This window comes from Nannobrachium achirus (assembly GCF_963921795.1).
Source record: "Nannobrachium achirus genome assembly, chromosome: 20".
In the NCBI taxonomy this organism is placed as follows: Eukaryota; Metazoa; Chordata; class Actinopteri; order Myctophiformes; family Myctophidae; genus Nannobrachium; species Nannobrachium achirus.
This window is the reverse complement of record NC_137827.1, coordinates 50,403,480-50,423,584: the sequence shown is the minus strand read 5'-3', so window position 1 is coordinate 50,423,584 and position 20,105 is coordinate 50,403,480. Positions and strand designations below refer to the sequence as shown.

The 20,105-nt window shown below is 43.3% G+C and overlaps 1 protein-coding gene across 1 annotated transcript in view; it reads right to left on the bottom strand.

Annotated features, from left to right (window-relative positions):
* syne2b (spectrin repeat containing, nuclear envelope 2b) overlaps positions 1–20,105 on the bottom strand; it is a 298,695-nt gene that overhangs the window by 64,900 nt on the left and 213,690 nt on the right. The window contains exons 112-116 of the mRNA XM_080751129.1: positions 17,296–17,527; positions 16,254–16,448; positions 9,007–9,132; positions 6,190–6,351; positions 1,031–1,192 (exon numbers count right to left, since the gene is read on the bottom strand). Coding sequence (XP_080607255.1) covers positions 1,031–1,192; positions 6,190–6,351; positions 9,007–9,132; positions 16,254–16,448; positions 17,296–17,527 — 877 coding nt within the window. The remainder of the gene's footprint in view (positions 1–1,030; positions 1,193–6,189; positions 6,352–9,006; positions 9,133–16,253; positions 16,449–17,295; positions 17,528–20,105) is intronic.

Sequence of the window (20,105 nt, the reverse complement as noted above, 5' to 3'; positions counted from 1 at the left end):
ATATATGTGCATAAATGTGGGAACAAAATTACATATTTAAAGCCTCTTGTTTTCCGTTTGTAACGTATCGTGAGCCTGTACTACAAAGGTATACAAAGGTTGGACTAAATTGAAATCAAGTGTTTTAAAAACCTCCCCCTGGGGCCGATATGTCTGGCTATCACTGACGCCAATTGGCCTTGGCTCCACCCCCCCACACACACACTGTGACTAATGCAGGGGCCGGGCCCCCGACACAAAACAAGTCCATGTGGCCTTGCAGGGGGACAAAACAGCTGGCGTCTCTTCTTGCACAAGCAGAGGGAAATCACAGCTTGCTGAAAGCGCAGACCTGTCTCTCCCTCTCTGTCACATCTCATTGAGTTCAAAACCCTGTGCTCAAAATATGTCACAACCGCTAGATATTTGGTGGACAAAAAAAGACACCAATTATCCAGCTATATTTGGTGGATTACAAAAGGGATAAATGTGATGAGCTACAACAAAAATACAGCCGTAAACTGTATGTTAGGCTAAATGTGTTCTGACCGGGTTTTGGGATTCAAGTTTAATTTAAGCAAGAATTAAATGAATTCATCTGTCTTGTTCTTGCAATGTGTCAACTCATGTGACTACTTCAAGAGCGATAGCCTCTGTTGTATTGAATTGAATCATAGTGTTGAAATTGCCTAAATAAGCAATCTCATACAATCATCATTAGAGTAGTAACGACTATAAATTTAGAAGACTGCCTGTTTGCTCATATGTAATAACTTATTACATACCACCATGTAAAATACGATTAAACACCACGCATCTGCTATCAGTCTAATCCCCTCATTAAAATGTATAAGCGTGCACGCTCGCACACACACCCTGCAACCTCCTTAAACCTGATTTATGCTTAGTTGCGCACCAGTGTCGCACACTGCAAAATAGCAGATCTACAAGCTCACAACGCATCGAGCCGCGATGCGTTGTGAGCTCGCAGACTGGCTATTTGCGTGTGACACGATGTAGCGTGCAAGCGCGATATAAATTAGACGCTTACCTTCTTGAGTTTCTCCACCATCTCCTCGATGCTGAGGTCAGAGTTATTATGAGCCACCTTGTTCTCCATCTGGGTCAGCCACTCACACAGCTCCTTGTTCTTGTCGTTGAAGATGATCCAGGCGTTCAGACGGTCGGCGATCTCCTGCTTACGCAGAGACACCTGAGCAGGGAAGACAGAAAGGGTGACTGCATGGCCTCAAATAGCAGCTGACGCCACATCATTAGAGTTTATAGGCTCTATGCACAGCAGCCATATTGGAAAGAAATTTACACTAATGTAGGCATTGAAGGGTCTGTTCCATTCTGGTCAAACAGTCAGGGTGCTGATGCTGTGCATGTTGGCTCACTGGAAACTACACCACATGGGTCTCAAAGTGTCCTTGAGGGGGTTCCAAATGCCCCCTTATAGGTCTTTAACTCTGAGAGCTCTGATAACTCTCTGAGTTATGGTGGTGGTCCTTGAAATGTAACAGAGCCTTAATCATTATCATTGGTAACACCTGATGCAGAATGGCTGCTGTGCATAGAAAAAAAAAAACTATTATATGAGTACCTGAACTTCCGCATACTGATGCTGATAAATCAACACAGAACATTCACTGTGTACATTCTGCAACATTTACACTAAAATAACTGAAACAACTATTTGCAGTACAAGTCAGGCAACTCTTAAAGATTTGTTTTTGGAGCTTTTTTATGCCTTTATTTGATAGGATAGTAGACTGACAGGAAATGGGTAATGACATGTGGCAAAGGTTGTCCGGATCAGGAATCGAACCGGCGACGCCAGCAGGCATCATAGACTAGTATGTGGTAATGTGGTATCCCCCAAGTCCCTCTTGGATTGAAATAAATGTAAATGTATTGAGCATAATATAGATTATTAATATCTACTTTTAGTACATTTTGACGCCAATAATTTTGTCCTTTTACTCAAGTCCATTTTTTATTCCAGACCTTTACATGCAGAGCATTTCTACATTGCAGTATTGATAATTTTACGTACAGGTAAGTAAAAAACTGCTAGTACTTTTTCCACCAGTGGTATTACAGTCTGTTGTAGGAACAGAGCCTGGGGTGATCAACATGTAATTCTCGGGAGCTACGACGTTCTCCAGGAGAACTGAAGAGCCACTGTCAGCCCTCAGGACTAAAGGGAGGCTGCACTCTCTGTACCCTGCTGCTACCAGACTGGACAACTGGGTCTATACACAGAGACACAGTCATATACATGCACACACTGTCACACTCACGCAAGCGCACGCACAAACTCACTCTTACTTATAGTCAAACACAAAAATGTAAAGCTACGCAAAAAGTGAAAGCTACTACTACTTCTCCATGGTAACCCCCCCCCCCCCCCTGAACACACACGAGCAGATTTGAATACAAAAGGCCAAAACTCATTTTCCCCATCACCATCTGTTCCACTAAACCCCCCCCCCCCCCCTTCTCCACAGACCTGTTGGTCTCACTGAACACCCTAACAAAACTCCACAGAAGATTTACCAACTCTGCTCAGCTCATGAATAGCTTAGCTCAGCCCATGCAGCGTTTGTTCTCGACTACTGTACTGTAGGTAAATGACTGCTAAATGAAAACACACGAGCAGAACAAACGAACACACACACACACACACACACACACACATTTACGAATAGTGATTTTTAGTATTCAAATTATTCGACCTCAAAGTATTCGAATAGTCGAATATTCGACAGGACAGGCCAAACTGTCACATATTTAGTAAGCAAGAGGCGAACATTGTGAAAATAGCCGATCTACATGCTCACAACGCCTCGCGTTGTGAGCATGTAGATCTGCTATTTTCACAATATTTATCTGTGGAAATGAGTCACATTAAATGTAATACCTACAATCCCAAGTGCTTGTCAGGGTGGGGTTCCCCAGTTCAAATATGTTTATTTTGGGGGTCACGGCCTAAAAAGGTTTGAGAACCCCTGGTATAGAGCATTAACAAATCATTAATTCATCCACCAGGGGCATTGACAACTCATTCTTATGACTTCCTATGTAGCCAAGCTTTATAAACTATATATTTTTTAAAGAGAAAACAATAAAAAAAACAAATATTCGACTTCGGTGAACAACGCCGAATAGTGACTTTGATATTCGAATTTTCGAATATTGGTGAATGCCCAAACACACACACACACACACACGCGCACAAGACATTTGTTCTAGACTTTTGTCTTCTATCTGTTGCATGTCGAATGGCAGAGAGCGCGGCAAGACAACATAGGGCCGAGTCAGATGACACTCTGGTGGTGCAACCTCTTTCAAAAACAACCCAGTTGATTTAATAATAATGAACCTGAGCTGACACATTAAAGACTCAACGCCTCCTCCCTGTCTGCTGAGGTTTGGGACAAATAAACTGTCCCGAAGTCAAGAACACGCATGAACACACTCACACGATACAAACACAGAAACAAAACAAACTAGGGGCTAGGGCAGGGGTCTTCCACAGGGGGTCCTCAGAGTTATTACAGGGGGGGCCTCCAAATCCCCTCTGTGTGATGAAACTTTTTTACTCCTTTTTTTATATTAACCACTTGAACCCTGGTGTCCATATTCTAAGAACTTTAGCCAAAATTAGCAGCTCACAACGCCTTGCAGCACGAGGCGCTTGTAGATCGGCTATTTTCGGCAAAGAGACAAAGCCCCTGCTTCATCTCTCTCTCTCAACTAAGGGGTCCTTGACCTGAAATCGTTGAAGACCCCTGTACTAGACTTTTGTCTTCTATCTGTGGCATGTCGAATATGGCAGAGCGCGCGGCGAGGCAACAGGCCGAGTCAGATGACACCTCTTTCAAAAACAACCAGTTGATTTGATAATAACGAACCTGAGCTGACACATTAAAGTCTCAACGCCGTGCCAAGTCCTCCCTCCTCCCTGTCTGCTGAGGTTTGGGACAAATAAACTGTCCCGAGTCAAGAACACGCATGCACACACTCACACGTAGGGGTGGGCGATATGTGATAACTATTGTTGAGACGATACAATGTCCCCACGATATGCCTTTTTGGAGGTATCGTATATACAGAGATTCATTGCAGAACTCAATTTAAACCTGCATTTTGGTCTAAATCAGTAGTTCTCAAACTTTAAAATGTCAAGGTCTCCACTTAACTCTGACAGTATACAAATGAAACCAAATGGACCCGTAAGGGTCCATTTGGTTTCATTTGTATACTGTCAGAGTTACATACCTGTAAAGTTCAATTTAGACCTCCCAAAAGGAACCCAGAGAGTCTAGTTTCAAGTAACTTGAAAAATAACCATAAAAACCAACGTGAAAAAGAATCGTGATAAAATCGTGTATCGTGATACAGCTTGGGAAAATATCATGATATTGTATTTTTCCATATCGCCCACCCCTACTCACACGATACATTCACAGAAACAAAACAAACTGCCTAGTAGGGACCCACCCACGTGGGCGTGCTCTGTGCAGGCAGGTTGTAGATGACGCCTCCATCACCGTAGGAGAATAGTCTCCAACATGAATCAGTTTTTCAACTGATATACTTACGATATATCAGTATTTCCGGGTAGGAAATCCACTAATTCAAAGACAACTTCCTGCATGTAATGTTGCATGTACAATGTGTGCACACGTTTACTGAAAATGCATTCTATGCTAAGTTTACTGTTCCAAGTCCATGAAGGACTACATTGTGCAGTTTTTACCCATAAATGGTAAATGGTAAATGGTGCATTTATATAGCGCTTTTATCCAAGCCGCTTTACATAGATTGTGCATTACATTCACCCATTCACGCACACATTCATACACCGGTGGCGGAGGAAACCATGCAAGGCACCAACCTACTCACCGGGAGCAATTAGGGGTTCAGAGTCTTGCTCAAGGACCCTTCGACATTAACTCAGGGGGAGCCCGGATTCGAACTGGGAACCCTTCGGGAACCCTTCGTGCTCTAATAACGGTTTCTCTACCCCTGAGCTATGCCGCCCCATGAACTTCACAGGACAGTGAGTGGAGTGGAAAAAGTACTCACATTTTCTACTTGAGTAAACGTATGAATACAGCAATGTAGAAATACTCTGTTACAAGTTGAAGTACAAAAGTATCAGTATCAAAATGTACTTAAAACACCTAACCTAAAGCAAAAGTACTCATTATGAAGAATATCTCATTTCAAGTTTTCAAATGTATAAAAATCGTTTGAAAATAGCAGATCCACAGGCTCACATTCGTCGCATCACAACACATCGGCTATTTTCAAATGGCTGAAATGTGTATAGGGCTGAAGTGGGTAATATATATTTTGCAATAATAATCTAAATCTAAAGTTGTAGCGGAGTAAAAGTACAATATTTGGATCCGAGATGTAATTGAATAGAACAGGGGTCTTCAACGTTTTCAGGCCAAGGACCCCTTATTAGAGAGAGATGAAGCAGGGACCCCTGCAACCTTTTCGGATATTCCATAAAGTTTAATCGTTTGACAGCACAATCATTAGTGTATTTTGGATTCGTGTCAATTTGTGTTTTCAGATATTTAACCACTTGAACCGTCGATACTTAATAAACTTGACCTTTCACTCTGTACTTAGTGTGCTCTTTTTTCCCCTCTACACCAAACCTCTTTTCCAAAAATAGCTGATCTACAAGCTCACAAGGCGTTGTGAGCTTGTAGATCAGCTATTTTTGGCTAAAGTTCCATATGAACACTAGTTCTATATGAAAACCAGAATATGGACACTATAGGGTTCAAGTGTTTAAAGGAGTAGTTCACCACCTAAATTGACTATGTCTATTGATTACTCATGCCATGGAGACTTGAATCACTGGGGGTAAATTTACTATAATACAATTTTTGTCTTAGGAATGCGACAAATACAAAAAAAATATTATTAAACTCAAATCTCCATGGCATGAGTAATCAATAGAAATAAAGTCATTTTGGGGGTGAACTACTCCTTTAATACTTTAAAAAAGAGTAAAAAAAAAGTTTCTATATCACACAAAGATTTGGAGGCCTGTTGAAGACCTTTGGAATAGAAGTAAGTTAAGTTAAGTAAGTAAGTTACAGTTTGAAACCCATGAACTTCACAGGACAGTGAAGTCCCCCCCCCCCTTCCCCCAAACAAAACCCGTGACCTCCTGACCTTTAGGCACAGCTCCTCCCAGTGGCAGTGGAGGTGCTCCACCTGCTCCTGCAGCAGCAGCACGTCGTCTGCGATGATGTACTGGGACAGGTCAGTCTTCATGGCCGACAGCTCCGTCAGGCTCTCGGCCCAGTCCTCCTCCAGCGAGTCCCTGTTGCTCTCCTGCATAGCATAACACACACACAGCCCAGCCAGCCAGCCACACACACACAGCGCAGACCCAAACAAAACAAAACAAACGCGGTCAGAGAAGACCCCCCAACCTCCAACGCTCGGTCACTCCTCTCTTATCCCTGACAACCACTCTCTCTGGTGTCCTCTCTCCAACTGCCCTGCCCCTCTGTCTCTCTCTCTCACATACAGACATTCACTCTTGTCTCTCTCTCTCCCCCACCCCGAGAGAGGATTAAAGGGCCATAGCCAGCAGGCCTGTAGAGGGGACGGGACAGGGGGGGAGGGGAAGGGAAGGGAAAGAGGGAGGGGTGAAAAGAGAGAGGGGGAGGGGGTGAAAGAGGGAGGGAAAGCAGGGTGGAGTAGGTTAAAAGCCCCCCCTGATGAGCCATTGCTATAATTTTGGATTAGGAGAGACTTTGATTGTTTTTTTGGATTTAGTTATTAGGAGCACTAAGTGATTGTCTGTCGTCGCCCCCACCCCAGACAGCTGGGCTCTAATGAACTCTGATAAGAAGCAATGCAGCAACAGAGACACACAAGTTTGGAATCCACGAACAGAAGTACAGAACATCTGATAATTATGTTTACCAGGATGCCGTCAATTTGTGAGGAAGTGTGACAGTCGTTGATAATACTGATAGTGAGGATGTGTATAAACATCCCCACTTGAGTAGTTGCGTGCCTCAATAAATCATAGGTCAAAGTGTTCAGCCGTTTCACAGGGTGTCACCCAGGGGTCAGTACTGGGCACACTCCTATTCATCACCCACCATCTCCTTCTCCTGGGTACCATCCTCCTTCCATTGACACACTGATCACACACAACTCTACCTCTCCACTAAACCTGTGGGCCATGAGGACACTGCAAGCGGGCCCCGAAGTAATTGCCAAAACAGTACGATTTTAATGATAATATAACATTAATATTGAAAGAAGAATAAAACAATGTGGCTCATTGGTGAAGCTTTGCAGGACGCTTAATGAAATTAACTCGTAAAAGGCACCGGAAGCTCACTTCACATTGGGTGGGTTTTTTTTATTTTTTTTTATCGTTTGTTTAACCTTGAAAATGAATCTTCACTGTGATACTGATAAAGAGGAACTTAAAGTATACTAACCATATCCAAGCTGGAACGCAATCCATTGATTGTTTGATCGCTCAGATAAATTAGTGGCCACATGGGTGTGCTGCGAACACAGAGAGTTTCGAGTAGGCCCTGATCCAGAAAAGGATTGGGGAAACCTCTGCACCAATCACTGGCCCCGCTTTTAACCTCCCTCCCTTCAGGACATCATGGGCCGGGTCAGGTGAGCATGGGAACCTTTTGAGGTTCAGCGGCAGTAAAACAGATGCTCTATATACACTCATTGGCTCCAAAACCACCTTCAAAGGCCTCCACAACCTAGCCTCCACTTATCTCCCAAGTCCTCCAAGAGTACAGCACGTGAAGAATGCAGCAGCTAGCAGCACTTCAAGCAACTGCATGTGTCAAGTTAGACGAACGTCAACCCTTGACTTCCGGTCGGTGGACAAAATGTGACTTTGCTTGGAGCCCCCTGTTTGTTAAATCCGCCCCTGGTGGGACCCTATGTCCCTGGGGTAGCAGGTATCCAGCAGGGCTTTCAACTGCTCTGCACCAGTTTGATTTCCTTTTTTTCATGCTCTGTAGGTGAGGTGATATTGATTGTTTGTGAAAGGCAGCCATAAATAGAAAGCATCACTGTCTGTTACCTTGTTGAAATGCTCAGCTCTTTGATAGAAAGAATTATTGTATTACCTTGTTGAAATGCTCAGCTCTTCTTTTTTTTTTTACTTAATTTTTATCCCACAATTGTTGTAACCCATTTTTCACCCAGTGCCAATTGCCTATGTAATCCTGGGCTCTGCTCTCCCTCTGCCGCCCCTGGGGAGACAACGGACAAACCTCATGCTTCCTTCAATGCATGGGTAGTCCAAGTTGTTTCTTTTCACCTGACAGGGGGGATTTCCCTGGGATGGACGTAGCACGTGGAAGGAAGACGTTATTCCAACTAGTTCCTTTCCCCTCCATCAGGCGCCCCGGCTGGCCAGGGGGAGGCATTATTGAGACCAGGATTACTGCATGTTTTTGTGAGGGTATCAACCCTAGGAGACACGGGGAGAACATGCAAACTCCACACAGAAAGGCCCTATCGCCAACCCCACCTAGGGTGTGGGTGCTGATGACGCGGAGGGAGGAACACGCCCCCAGCACCCACAGCGTCCCCCGGCGGGAAATCGAACCCAGGACCTTCTAGCTGTGAGGCGAAGCGCTAACCACTGCGCCACCGTGCCCCCTTAATGCTCAGCTCTTTGATAGAAAGCATCACTGGCTGTTACCTTGTTGAAATGCTCAGCTCTTTGATAGAAAGAATTACTGTGTTACCTTGTTGAAATGCTCAGCTATTTGATAGAAAGAATTACTGTGTTACCTTGTTGAAATGCTCAGCTATTTGATAGAATGCATCACTGTGTGTTACCTTGTTGAAATGCTCAGATCTTTGATAGAATGCATCACTGTGTGTTACCTTGTTGAAATGCTCAGATCTTTGATAGAATGCATCACTGTGTGTTACCTTGTTGAAATGCTCAGATCTTTGATAGAATGCATCACTGTGTGTTACCTTGTTGAAATGCTCAGCTCTTTGCAGCTCGTCCACATAATCAGGCATGGACTGGTTGAGCCTGGTCTTCACGTCCTTCACTCGCAGCACGCCATCGCCTAGTCTGGCCTCACACTGCTCCCAGGTCTGGAAAGAAATATGAAAATAAAAAAACAGTCACACTCTGGTTGTCCTGTTACTTTCAGATATATACTGTATACCAGGGGTCTTCAACGTTTTCAGGCCAAGGACCACTTAGAGAGAGAGATGAAGTAGGGACCCCCACGCCACAACCTTTTCCATATAGTTTCATCGTTTGAGAGCACGATCATGAGTGTATTTTGGGATTCATGTCAATTTGTGTTTTCAGATATTAAACCGCTTGAACCGTCTTAACTGCCAGGGGCCACAAGAGGCCGCTAGAGTGCCAGACATTTCCCCATAGGGCTTCACTATAACATCCGGGTACCCAGGCAGAAGTGCCTTGGGTTTTCACTGCAAACAGTGTTATGCACGTGAACCGGAGGACGTGAGCTAACAGTTAGCTATCGGCTTTTTATTTTTTTTGAAGCCCGATCTGAGGCTATTTAGCCGCAAAAAAAAACTTTTTCGCTGCCCTAGGAACACATGACAATGTATTAGGCGGCGCGATGCGGCGGCGTTACCCGATTACGGGCCGGTGGAAAGGCGGTTTTCGGGGTGGAATCAAAATTTAGACGGGGGCTTCGTCGAGGCCTCCGATTATTTAATTCATTTTATTAAAGAAACCGGAATTGTTCGGTTTTGGTACCTCGGATACGTCGCGCAAAAATAGAGTTTTTTTTTAGGGGGCTCTAAACTTTATTCTAAACCATTTTCAATGGAATAAATCGTCGCAACATGTAGAATGGCTCGTTGGAAAGCGATGGACGAGCCAGGACCACCCACGTCTCTACTAGCAGCTCAGGGTAAGTAAAATAGCAAAAAAAAAATTGGATTGGATTGAAAAAAAGAACCGAAATTCTTCGGTTTGGGCACTAATTAATAAACTTGACCTATCACTCTGTACTTACTTAGTCTGCTCTTTTTCCCCACTACATGAAACCTCTTTGCCGAAAACAGACGATCTACAAGCTCACAACGCCTCGCGCTGCGAGGCGTTGAGAGCTTGTAGATCTGCTATTTTTGGCTAAAGTTCTCTCAATATGGACACTAGGGTTCAAGTGAGAAATCACACAAAGATTTGGAGGACCCCTTAGGTGTCCAGGACCCCCTGTTGAAGACCCCTGATTTAAAGGTCTCATGAGTCATGGCATCAAGTTTTATGAACTCAATTACACCCCCCAAAAAATGTACTTTGAACATTCAGTGGATTTTTGGTGGTTTGGGGTTTTCTGAATAATAAGGCTCAGAAAAGTGAAATTATTGGCCCTTGCACTTTGATGTCAGTCCTTTAATCCCGCCCCATCTACTCCCAGCCCCTCCCCTCCTCTCTGTCTCCCCCCCCTGGGGGGAGGGGAGGCGACACCTGCAGGTATTTTAATTATTATTATTATTATTATTATTTTCATTGCAACAGAAAAGGCCTCAGAACACACAAAGAAAAAAAAACCTGCCATGACTCACTGGAGTGCATTTTTCAGTCAAAACCTTTTAATGCTCATTTGAAGGACCATGATAAAGACTGTGTTTAGTAAAAACAGCATGTCATGAGTCCTTTAAGCTGATTGGATTAGCCTGGCTGTCCATCAAAGGCATGGAAGACCACGGCTCTAATCAGGGACAGATGGTTGGTGTCTCACGTGAGCAGTGGCCAGGTGTGCATCCAGATCGCTGAATCACAAGCCTGACGCGACATATGGCTAATTGCTAGTCAGCAAACACGATGAGAACCAGTGTTGACCAGTGTTTTAGTCAAGCCATTTTCTTCCATCCTTTTTGCCTTTTTCGAAAAACATTTTTAAATAGTTCAAAAAAGCTGATTGAGCCAAGATGACAACATGTCGATGTAGATCGGCTGTTTGAAGTATTTTAATATACTTTTCAAAATAGTAAAACAAGGCAAAGACGTTTACGGATAAGGGGTAAGGCATGGACGAAAATAGAGCTCATAGTCGTTTGAATAACATTCCATTTAGTCAAAATGTAATCATCTGAAATGTTTTAGTGCTAATCTAGTCAACCAGATATAAGATTTTAGTGGATTAAATCTACAGTTGAATTTGTCTACAAAAAAAATAAAAATGATGGCGTCGTAATGGCAGATTTTACACTTTGCATGCTGAAAATAGCCGATCTACAAGCTTACAACGTGTTGCGCTGGGACGCGTTGTGAGGTTGTAGATCTGCTATTTTGTGAGTGCAACCAAACTTAAAATGACTTGATCTACTGGATCACTTCCCCACTAGGCCCTCCCTAACATGTCTCTATCTATCTCTAATCTTTTTTTTTTTTTTTTATGAAATCCTCAATATATTTAGTCTTAGTTTTAGCATCGTAGCTTAGTTTCATTATATTTCATTTTTATACCATTTTCATCAGTTAAAAAAACTGAAACTAGCAGCCTCAATCTCTCTTCTAGATTCGCGCGCGAGTGCGTGTGTGTGTGTGTGTGTCACATTCCAGCTCCCAGAGTGAACTATCCCCTGGACATTGCTCTAGTTAAAAATGTGGTCTTTGTCAACTTGCCCAGTTAAGTAAACATTTGAACTGAATGAGCCTACAGAGGAAAATGTGATTCCCCATCAATGTCCCTGGTTTGATAAATGCACAAGTAGCTTACTCAGCTTAGGTTGGATTTGCAAGGCATTAGTGTTATTTATGATGGGTCCTCCATCTTCATTACATTATAGCAGGTCATTTACACACGTTCCTTAGACAACGTTATACCCTGACAGCAACCACAGAGCCTCCCAGTCAGGGGTGTCACAAAGGGGGGAAAAGTGGGACTGAGTTACTAGGGCCCAAGGTGGAGGGGCCTTAATTATTTTACTTTAGCTATTGAAAAATAGTAGATATACAAGCTCACAGTGCGGCCGTGAGCTTGTAGATCTGCTATTTTTGAAAGAGTGTGTAAATCTTTAAATATATTATGTATTTTTCAAGTGAACATTTGTAACTCACATTTTGCCTCTGGGGGGTCCCTGGAACAACATGTTTTGAGATGGGGGTCCGTGGCCAAATACATGTAATTTTGGAGGTCCTTCACATGAAAAGGTTTGAGCACCACTGCCATAGAAACAGGTTTTTCAAAAACCTTTTTCACGATTTAAAAAAAATAGCAGATCTACAAGCTCGTAGCGCGGCACTCGGTGCCACGCTGTGAGCTTGTATATCTGCTATTTTTCCAATAGTTAAAGCACAAAATAATGCGTAATAATGCGTTCCCAGTCTAATTAAATACATTCATGGGGGGCCTGCAGTGAATCCTTGTACCCAGGCCAGGGCCCAGAATTTGGTGCGACACACCTGACAGTGTGTCTCAGCCCACAGACATACTGCGCTGTCAGTTTCATCAGTGGCAAAGCATGCTGATGTACACGGATGGTTTCAACAGCATGCCTGAACACAGGATTGCTTCAGCATCTCATATTCTGCATCAAGGAGGTCAACATAGTAAAACATTTAACTCAGAGAGTATACAAATGTAGCCTAACCAAAGAGGGTATGTGCATGCATAAAGTGAATGGCAAATCGAGTGGCTAATTGACTGGCACATTGACTGGCAAAGTGAGTTTAACATTTGATCAGGATGACAAAATACTTAATTTGTCCTTGAACCAGTGCAGTGAGGTGAGAGATAAGACCGATCTTTCACAGTTCAACTACAGGATTTGAGGTTTAACATTCAAGTGAGCATCTTCAACTATTTTCAGTATATTTCAATGTATGCAACATGATTTGAAAGCTTACGATCTGCACATACTTGCTATCTAATTCTAACCTTTTCCATAATCTGTAAAGACAAATCGGGACAGAAAAATGGTCCTTGAGCAAGACTCTGAACCCCTAGTTGCTCCCGGTGAGCAGGTTAGTTGGTGCCTTGCATGGTTTCCTCCGCCATCGGTGTATGAATGTGTGTGTGTGTGTGTGTGCGTGTGCGTGTGCGTGTGTGTGTGTGTGTGTGTGTGTGTGTGTGTGTGTGTGTGAATGGGTGAATGTAATGCACAATCTCTGTAAAGCGCCTTGGTTAAAGGCGCTATATAAATGCACCATTTACCATTTATTCTGGATCGCTGTAACACTTGGTAATGCATTCTGTCCGCTGTACTGTACATCCAACACCATAGGACACCAGCTAGAACCACTTAGCAGTAGTTAAGGATGATGGGAGAATTGGGCTGTTCTTCAGTGGAGTCCCCTCGACCACTGAGACCCAAATGGACCCCCTAATTCACTCTACGAAACGGCACACACCTTCCTTCAGCCCCGCGGCACAGCATGGGTGGTACCGGCAGAGCAGGAGCAATAGATGGTGGAGGGTGTGAAAGAGGGTACACAGCAAAATCCTCAGTGTAAATGTATCCGTTTGTAACTCCTGAGAGTATACAAATGGAACCAAATGGACCCACAAGGGTCCATTTGGTTCCATTTGTATACTCTCAAGAGTTAAATTGACACGGATCGAGGATTTTACTGTGTAGAGGAGAATAGAGGAGAACAATAGGGAAGTAGGGAGCTCAGGCCAGTATACTGTATTCAAAAAGTTTCAAAAGAGCACCCCCAGCAGGCTACATTTAGGACCCCACATTTAGAAACCATCTCCGTTTTCTCACCCCGGTCTCTTCGCCTCATTACGTGCCTCTTTCAAAGTTTCTAAGTCTTTCCTCCTTCTCTCTCTCTTTCTCTTTACCCTCGTTCGCTTTGTGAAGTGCTGTCATTATCTCACTCTATGTTGTTTCAGCCTCTTGCGTTACTTCTTATCTTAGTTTTTCTGTGTCCTCTTCTTTCTCTCTGTCCTTCTCTCCGAGTGTAATATAGCTGATATGAGGACACCTCAAAGCCCATGTATCTCAAATAACGCCCCCCATCTATATGCCCTGATGAAGACCCTGTGTGGTCGAAACATGTCAGCTTTTATTATTTTGTAATTAAATAAAGTACCCTGTTCCTCCTCCTTTAACTTTTTGAGTGCTCGGATCTCTACTCTCTTTTTCAAGTTTTATCCCACTGATCCTAGTGGCACCCACCACACGTTTTTTTACTTTGCAGCTACCTCCTGTGAGCACCTAGTTTGCCTTGGTTTTCTCTAACGCCCCCATGTGTCTCAAATAACATAATATGGCACTTTTTTTAAAATAGCTATGACAATATGCGACTCCGACCTACTACTTTTACAGGTACAAGGTGCAACAATATTGATGTCTTGCCTCTCAAGGCAAGGCAAGTTTATTTGTACAGCACATTTCAACACAAAGCAAGTGCTTTACACAAAACAGTAAGCATTAAGACGGTAAAATCTCAGATTTCATTGATTTGGTATCGCCTGTGAAAGGGGAGCTTCCTGGTTATCGATGATGTCACTCCACAGACATCTTTACGACAGGCCTGTCCATTAACATGTCATGGATATCAGTGCACGGGACAACACCCATTCTTCTATATCTGGTTGCACCACTGTCAGTTAATATTAAACTGAAACATCATAGGGTTCTTTGATCTGCTAGCCAGATGCTTCTCAGACATTTTCATGTCAAGGACCCCCTAATTGTTATGCTTTTGGCTGTGGATGCCCAATTTGAAATGATTTTGAGCCAGGGAACCCTGTGTTTGTCAACTTTTTGTCTGTACAATCTCAAAATGCTGCAGATCGTCAAATATTTTATAGAAGAAATTTTAAGTGGTTACAGTGTTCCTATTTTTTTCCTGTGAACCAACGATAAGACTCCATGAAAACTATTCACTGGCACTGGTCTTGATTTATATATCATTAAAAAACACCACATAACTGTAGAAAGATTAATGGAATGTCCTGACAACATAATCGGCGAGGACAGCCCTGTCTGCCAACACAAATCCTGACATCGAGCCAACCATTGTTGAAACCTTTCTCTTAAGCCACTTGTCAGCAGAACTAATTGAATTATTGAATTAGTACCTTCACTATCAGCTTTCAGAAGAGTGTAATTATCTAGGGCATTTAGCAGATGTTGCGATCCACAGCAACTGACAAAGTACAAGGCTGAAATAAGTGCCACTAACATTGTCTAGTCTAACAACAACAAAGTGGTCAAGGTTAGTGAGTAGAGTGAGTGAGTGAACGAGTGCCAAGAAAACAAGTATGTGCTTCAAAGGAATTCTAACCACAAGCTCACTGAGATAGACCTTCTAATTGGAGGTGTAACGGTACAGTAACTGCATGGATGCATCCATTTGAATAGTTTTTCAATGCAAATAATCGCATCGAATGGTTGGCTTGTAGTGGACATTTTTGTCAAAATTAATTTTTTGCCACAGGCATACAAAATGAGTGGACAAAAATATGACCAGAAACGCACAAAGAGCTAGGCCAGAATGACCATAACAGGTCTGTAACTCAGAGAGTGTACAAATAGAACCAAATGGACCCGCATTTGTACACTCTCAGAGTTATGGTGGTAATGGCAAATACAATGTTTGAGGACCACTAGATCGTCTGTTTTCACTAGTTTAAATCATTTTTGGAGTGGTGAGCTCCCAACCTTTAGCTGTGTCTGTCTCCGTGTCTCATAAATAGGTGCAATACTGCTGGGTGACCAGAAGGGCACTGTCGCGCAGCCTAGACACAGTGCCATGAGTTATGTTTCTTTAATACAACGGTGCGTGGCCGGAGTCATGTTTCATTAGTACAACGGTGCGTGGCCGGATTATAAAAACTTGGAACAGATTGAAAAGGCCACTGTTGCGCAGCCTAGACGCACGCACGCGCACACACACACACACACACACACACACACACACACACACACACACACACACAGGGTATAGCTGCTCAAATTCACCGCTCCACTTCGAACTGATGGTAAAATGATAAATACAAACGGAACGGTTTTAGACACTCAAGGTTTCCACCCGAAAACAACGATATACAGCACAGCACCACACCGCACCGCACCACACCGTACCGCAACAATGGAGTGGGCTTAACTATGGAGTGGGTGAGCTCGTACCTTAACTATGGAGTGGGTGAGCTCGTACCTTAACTATGGAGTGGGTGAGCTCGTACCTTAACTATGGAGTGGGTGAGCTCGTACCTTAACTATGGAGTGGGTGAGCTCGTACCTTAACTATGGAGTGGGTGAGCTCGTACCTTAACTATGGAGTGGGTGAGCTCTGTCCTCTTGGCCAGCAGGCCCTGCAGGTTGTCCCAGTCCTCCTGCAGGTTGCCCAGCTCTTGCTGCAGCTGCTCCTGGGTGTCCTGGTCGCCCATGGAGAAGAGCTGGCGGCCCAGCTCCACCGTGTGGAGGTAACTGCACTGGTAGCGCTGGAACCACAGCTCTGTGTGCTGGAACAACACAAAAACAACAGCTCCTTGACCATTGGACCTTGAACTTTGAGTTTTCAAAAACAAATGTATTTTATGTATTTTTAGAAACTATATTTACTATATCACTATATTTTTATAAACTATACCAAAATATACTTCACATACATTCAACATTTCTTTCTTTCTTTCTTCTTTTACATCCAATCAATAAGCCCAATTCAGGGGTCATTGCCATGCTGGCTTGTGGTTTGTGCTTTTTGGCAAAATTATATTTTGCCAAAAACTAGCCCTTAAATGACCATTACAGGTCTGTAACTCTGAGTGTGTACACTCTCAGAGTTATGGGTGTCCATGAAAATAAAACATTTGAGAACCAGTGGACTCGCTAATGCACCATACATAGTATCATAGTAAATCAGTGTCATACAAAAACTTGGAGACCGACATTCAGAAACTGGGTCTTATGATAACTTAGTGGGTGTTTTTGACGGTACTTGTGCTTTGATACATTTTTGTCTAATACAGGGGCCTTCAACAGTGGGTCCAGGACCCCTAGGGGGTCCTCAGAGTTACTACAGGGGGTACTCCAAATATTTGTGTGATTTTTTTCTCTTTTTTTATATTAACCACTCCTAGCGTCCAGATCCTGAGAACTTTAGCCAAAAATAGCAGATCTACAAGCTCACAGCGCGAGGCGTTGTGAGCTGCACACCTGCAGCTCCAGCAGGGTGCGTCTGTGCTGTGTTAGGTCAACTAAGGGGTCCTTGGCCTGAAAACGTTGAAGACCCCTGTTTTAGACTAAGTGTTCTGACGGTACTTGTGCTTTGATACATTTTTGTCTAATAAAACATTCAATCAATCACACCTGCAGCTCCAGCAGGGTGCGTCTGTGCTGCATCAGGCTGCAGCGGGTCGGCCCGGCGGGGGGCAGGAGGGTCTGGGCGTGGGACAGGAACCTCTGCAGCTTGCGGAGGCTGCGGCTGTACTGGTGCCAGTGCTTCACCAGACCCTCCACCAGGGAGCGCCGCTGAGACGCCCTCTGCACGGCGCCCTGCCAGTGTTCCCTGAGCTGGGACAGCTTCAGGATGAAGTCACTCCTGGGATGCACGCATGCACAATATAATCAGGAAACCCCATCGAAAATAGCAGACCTCCAAGCTCACAACGCGACAGGCTGCAACACGTTGTGAGTTTGTAGGTCGGCTATTTTCGTGCCAACTTCATACCACACTGAACTAAGCATAATCAAGTCAATACTGGCGTACAACATGGATTTCTACACAGAGAGGGCAATTCACCCTTTGTCAAGTCCCGCCCATTGTCCCGTCCCTCTTCACACCCATTGGTTGCAGTGTCTCGGTGGGACATTCGGTGAGACACTCCATCCACTACCATTCTAATTCAGTTGCTTGGTATTGTCATTCTGTGTGTTCAATTCTAATTTCAAACTTGGTTTCAGTCAAATGGAGCTGCTCAGTGGCAGTATAGTGACTCAGCATGTTTTTAAATGTTTTTATTTCTCCAAAAATGATGTTTTAGCAAATTCAACATCAACAAGAATTGACACATTGTCAATACATAAGCTGGTCACATTTGGGTTAAAAAGGCGGGGACGTTTAACAATGTTACCATAATGCTTTGAATGAGCGTGACAAAGTGAACATAATATAACTGACTGACTATATTGTGGGATGAAATCTGCAGTAGACGGCTGTGAATTGCTGTAAGTGGCATCTCTTTGATATTGAAGTAGGACTGTCATCTAAGGGGTAGCCTACTGTCATTTTAAAAAGTAATCTTACAATACTAGTTAATATGTTTATGATGTCATTGTGAGAATGTGCTATAGTGTTGTAGTCGAGTGCACCTAAAGTGTCCAAGTCAAGTCCAAGTCCTAGGGGGTTCGAGTCCGTTTTGTCTTATTAAAAAAAAGGACAAATAAGACTTGGCCTATATGTAGTACAATATCCCAAATCACAGACGATAATTATCCAGTCTAATATCATGATATGGATACAAAAATAATATGAATTTAAAAAGAATTGTAGATTATAGGTCTACTACTGTAATCTATAACATTTTTAAACATTGCTGTTATAGCTGTGTCATTGTAATAAAGCTGCGTGATTATGGCAAAACTTATATTATCAAACAAAATCTTATTTTAATATTTTTTAATAAAAGCTAAAATAAATAAATAAGGTTTCCCTATTCAAACACATAGCAGTACGTGCATGTCTGCATTTCATTGTTTAAGGTGAGAAATGTACCTTATGTCATTAGTCTGATGCCTTCAAGTATATGCAAAGCAAAAAAATACCCCATGTTACTGCTTCAAGTTGTTTTGATTCGTTTTAACCTCTCTACAGAGACTTACAATGTTACACTTCTCTCTATTGATCAGTGCACTTTAAAACGTTCGGACGAGGCTTAACGAGTTGTAATAGGCTACACCTGGAAAGACAAAAAGAGAAAAGACGTCAATTCTTAATCCAGCGGTACGGGTGGATTAATGATCACAAAGGCTGTGTTTGGAATTGGAAGCTGTGTAGGCCTACTGTAAGGACTTATTTATTTGGGAACATGTCGAGGATGTCCTGCAGGCTGCAGGTAAGAGGAAAGCAGAGAGAGTTGTCTGTTGGCGAAAAAAGAACTTTTGGGAACTTGCTTGCTGCTGCTGCTGAGCGTGTGTGCCTGTGTGTGTGTGTGTGTGTGTGTGTGTGTGCGTGCGTGCGTGCGACTGTGTGTGCCTATCAGATGCGCATCAGATAATTCAGATATGCTCCGGCGCAACATTAATAGGCTATATACCATTAAAACCAAAGTAATGAGCCTGTTTTGAAAATGTAGCAGAGTAAAAGTACAGATACTTGTGTTAAAATGTAACGGATAAAAGTAAAAAGTACTCAGACAAATAACTACTCAGTAAAGTACAAAGTACTGAAAAAAGTACTTTGTTACAGTAACAAAGTATTTGTACTTCGTTACTTCCCATCTACATCTACAGTGCAGTATTGATACTTTTACGATACTTTTACTTAAGTAAAACATTTGAGTACTTTTTCCAACAGCTAATTTTCCCCATAGCCTGGAGGAGGGGTAACTGCTATTGGCCCAGTTCTTTCCCCCCCATTGTCTAGAAGGGCACTCCTGGGGTACTGTCCTGCGATTGGCCCTTAGCTCTACCATGTGACATGAATAGCCTATCCAGAAGAGGTAATCATGGTCGTCAAAGAAAATTAGCTGATTACCGAAGCTGGTGGCCCAGCTTAAAAAGGCGGAACCATGGTGGGACAAGGCAGATAGAGCCTGCTGGTTGGTCAATCAGGGACCAATCAGAAGGCTGAAAAAGGGTGAATTCTTTCAACATAAGATGCTGCATTCAAGTTCAGGAGAGTTTGGACAGGCAATTATCTTGAATGCTGCCTTCAGGTATGGCATGGAAAGAGGGCATTTGCATTTCTTTAACCATAGTAAAAACTGCATTCATGGTCTGGAGAGGGCACATTTTACAGACGGATAAAAGGACAGGGGCTCAAGCCCCCTTTGATGTCTATGTGTGCACGTGCCTGGGAAACACAACAGGAACATTTAGTGAATATTTCGATTCATGAACTAGCTTTGTGGCTGTTCAGGAGCATGCGCCTGTTCGGAATGTGGTGGACAGACTAACAA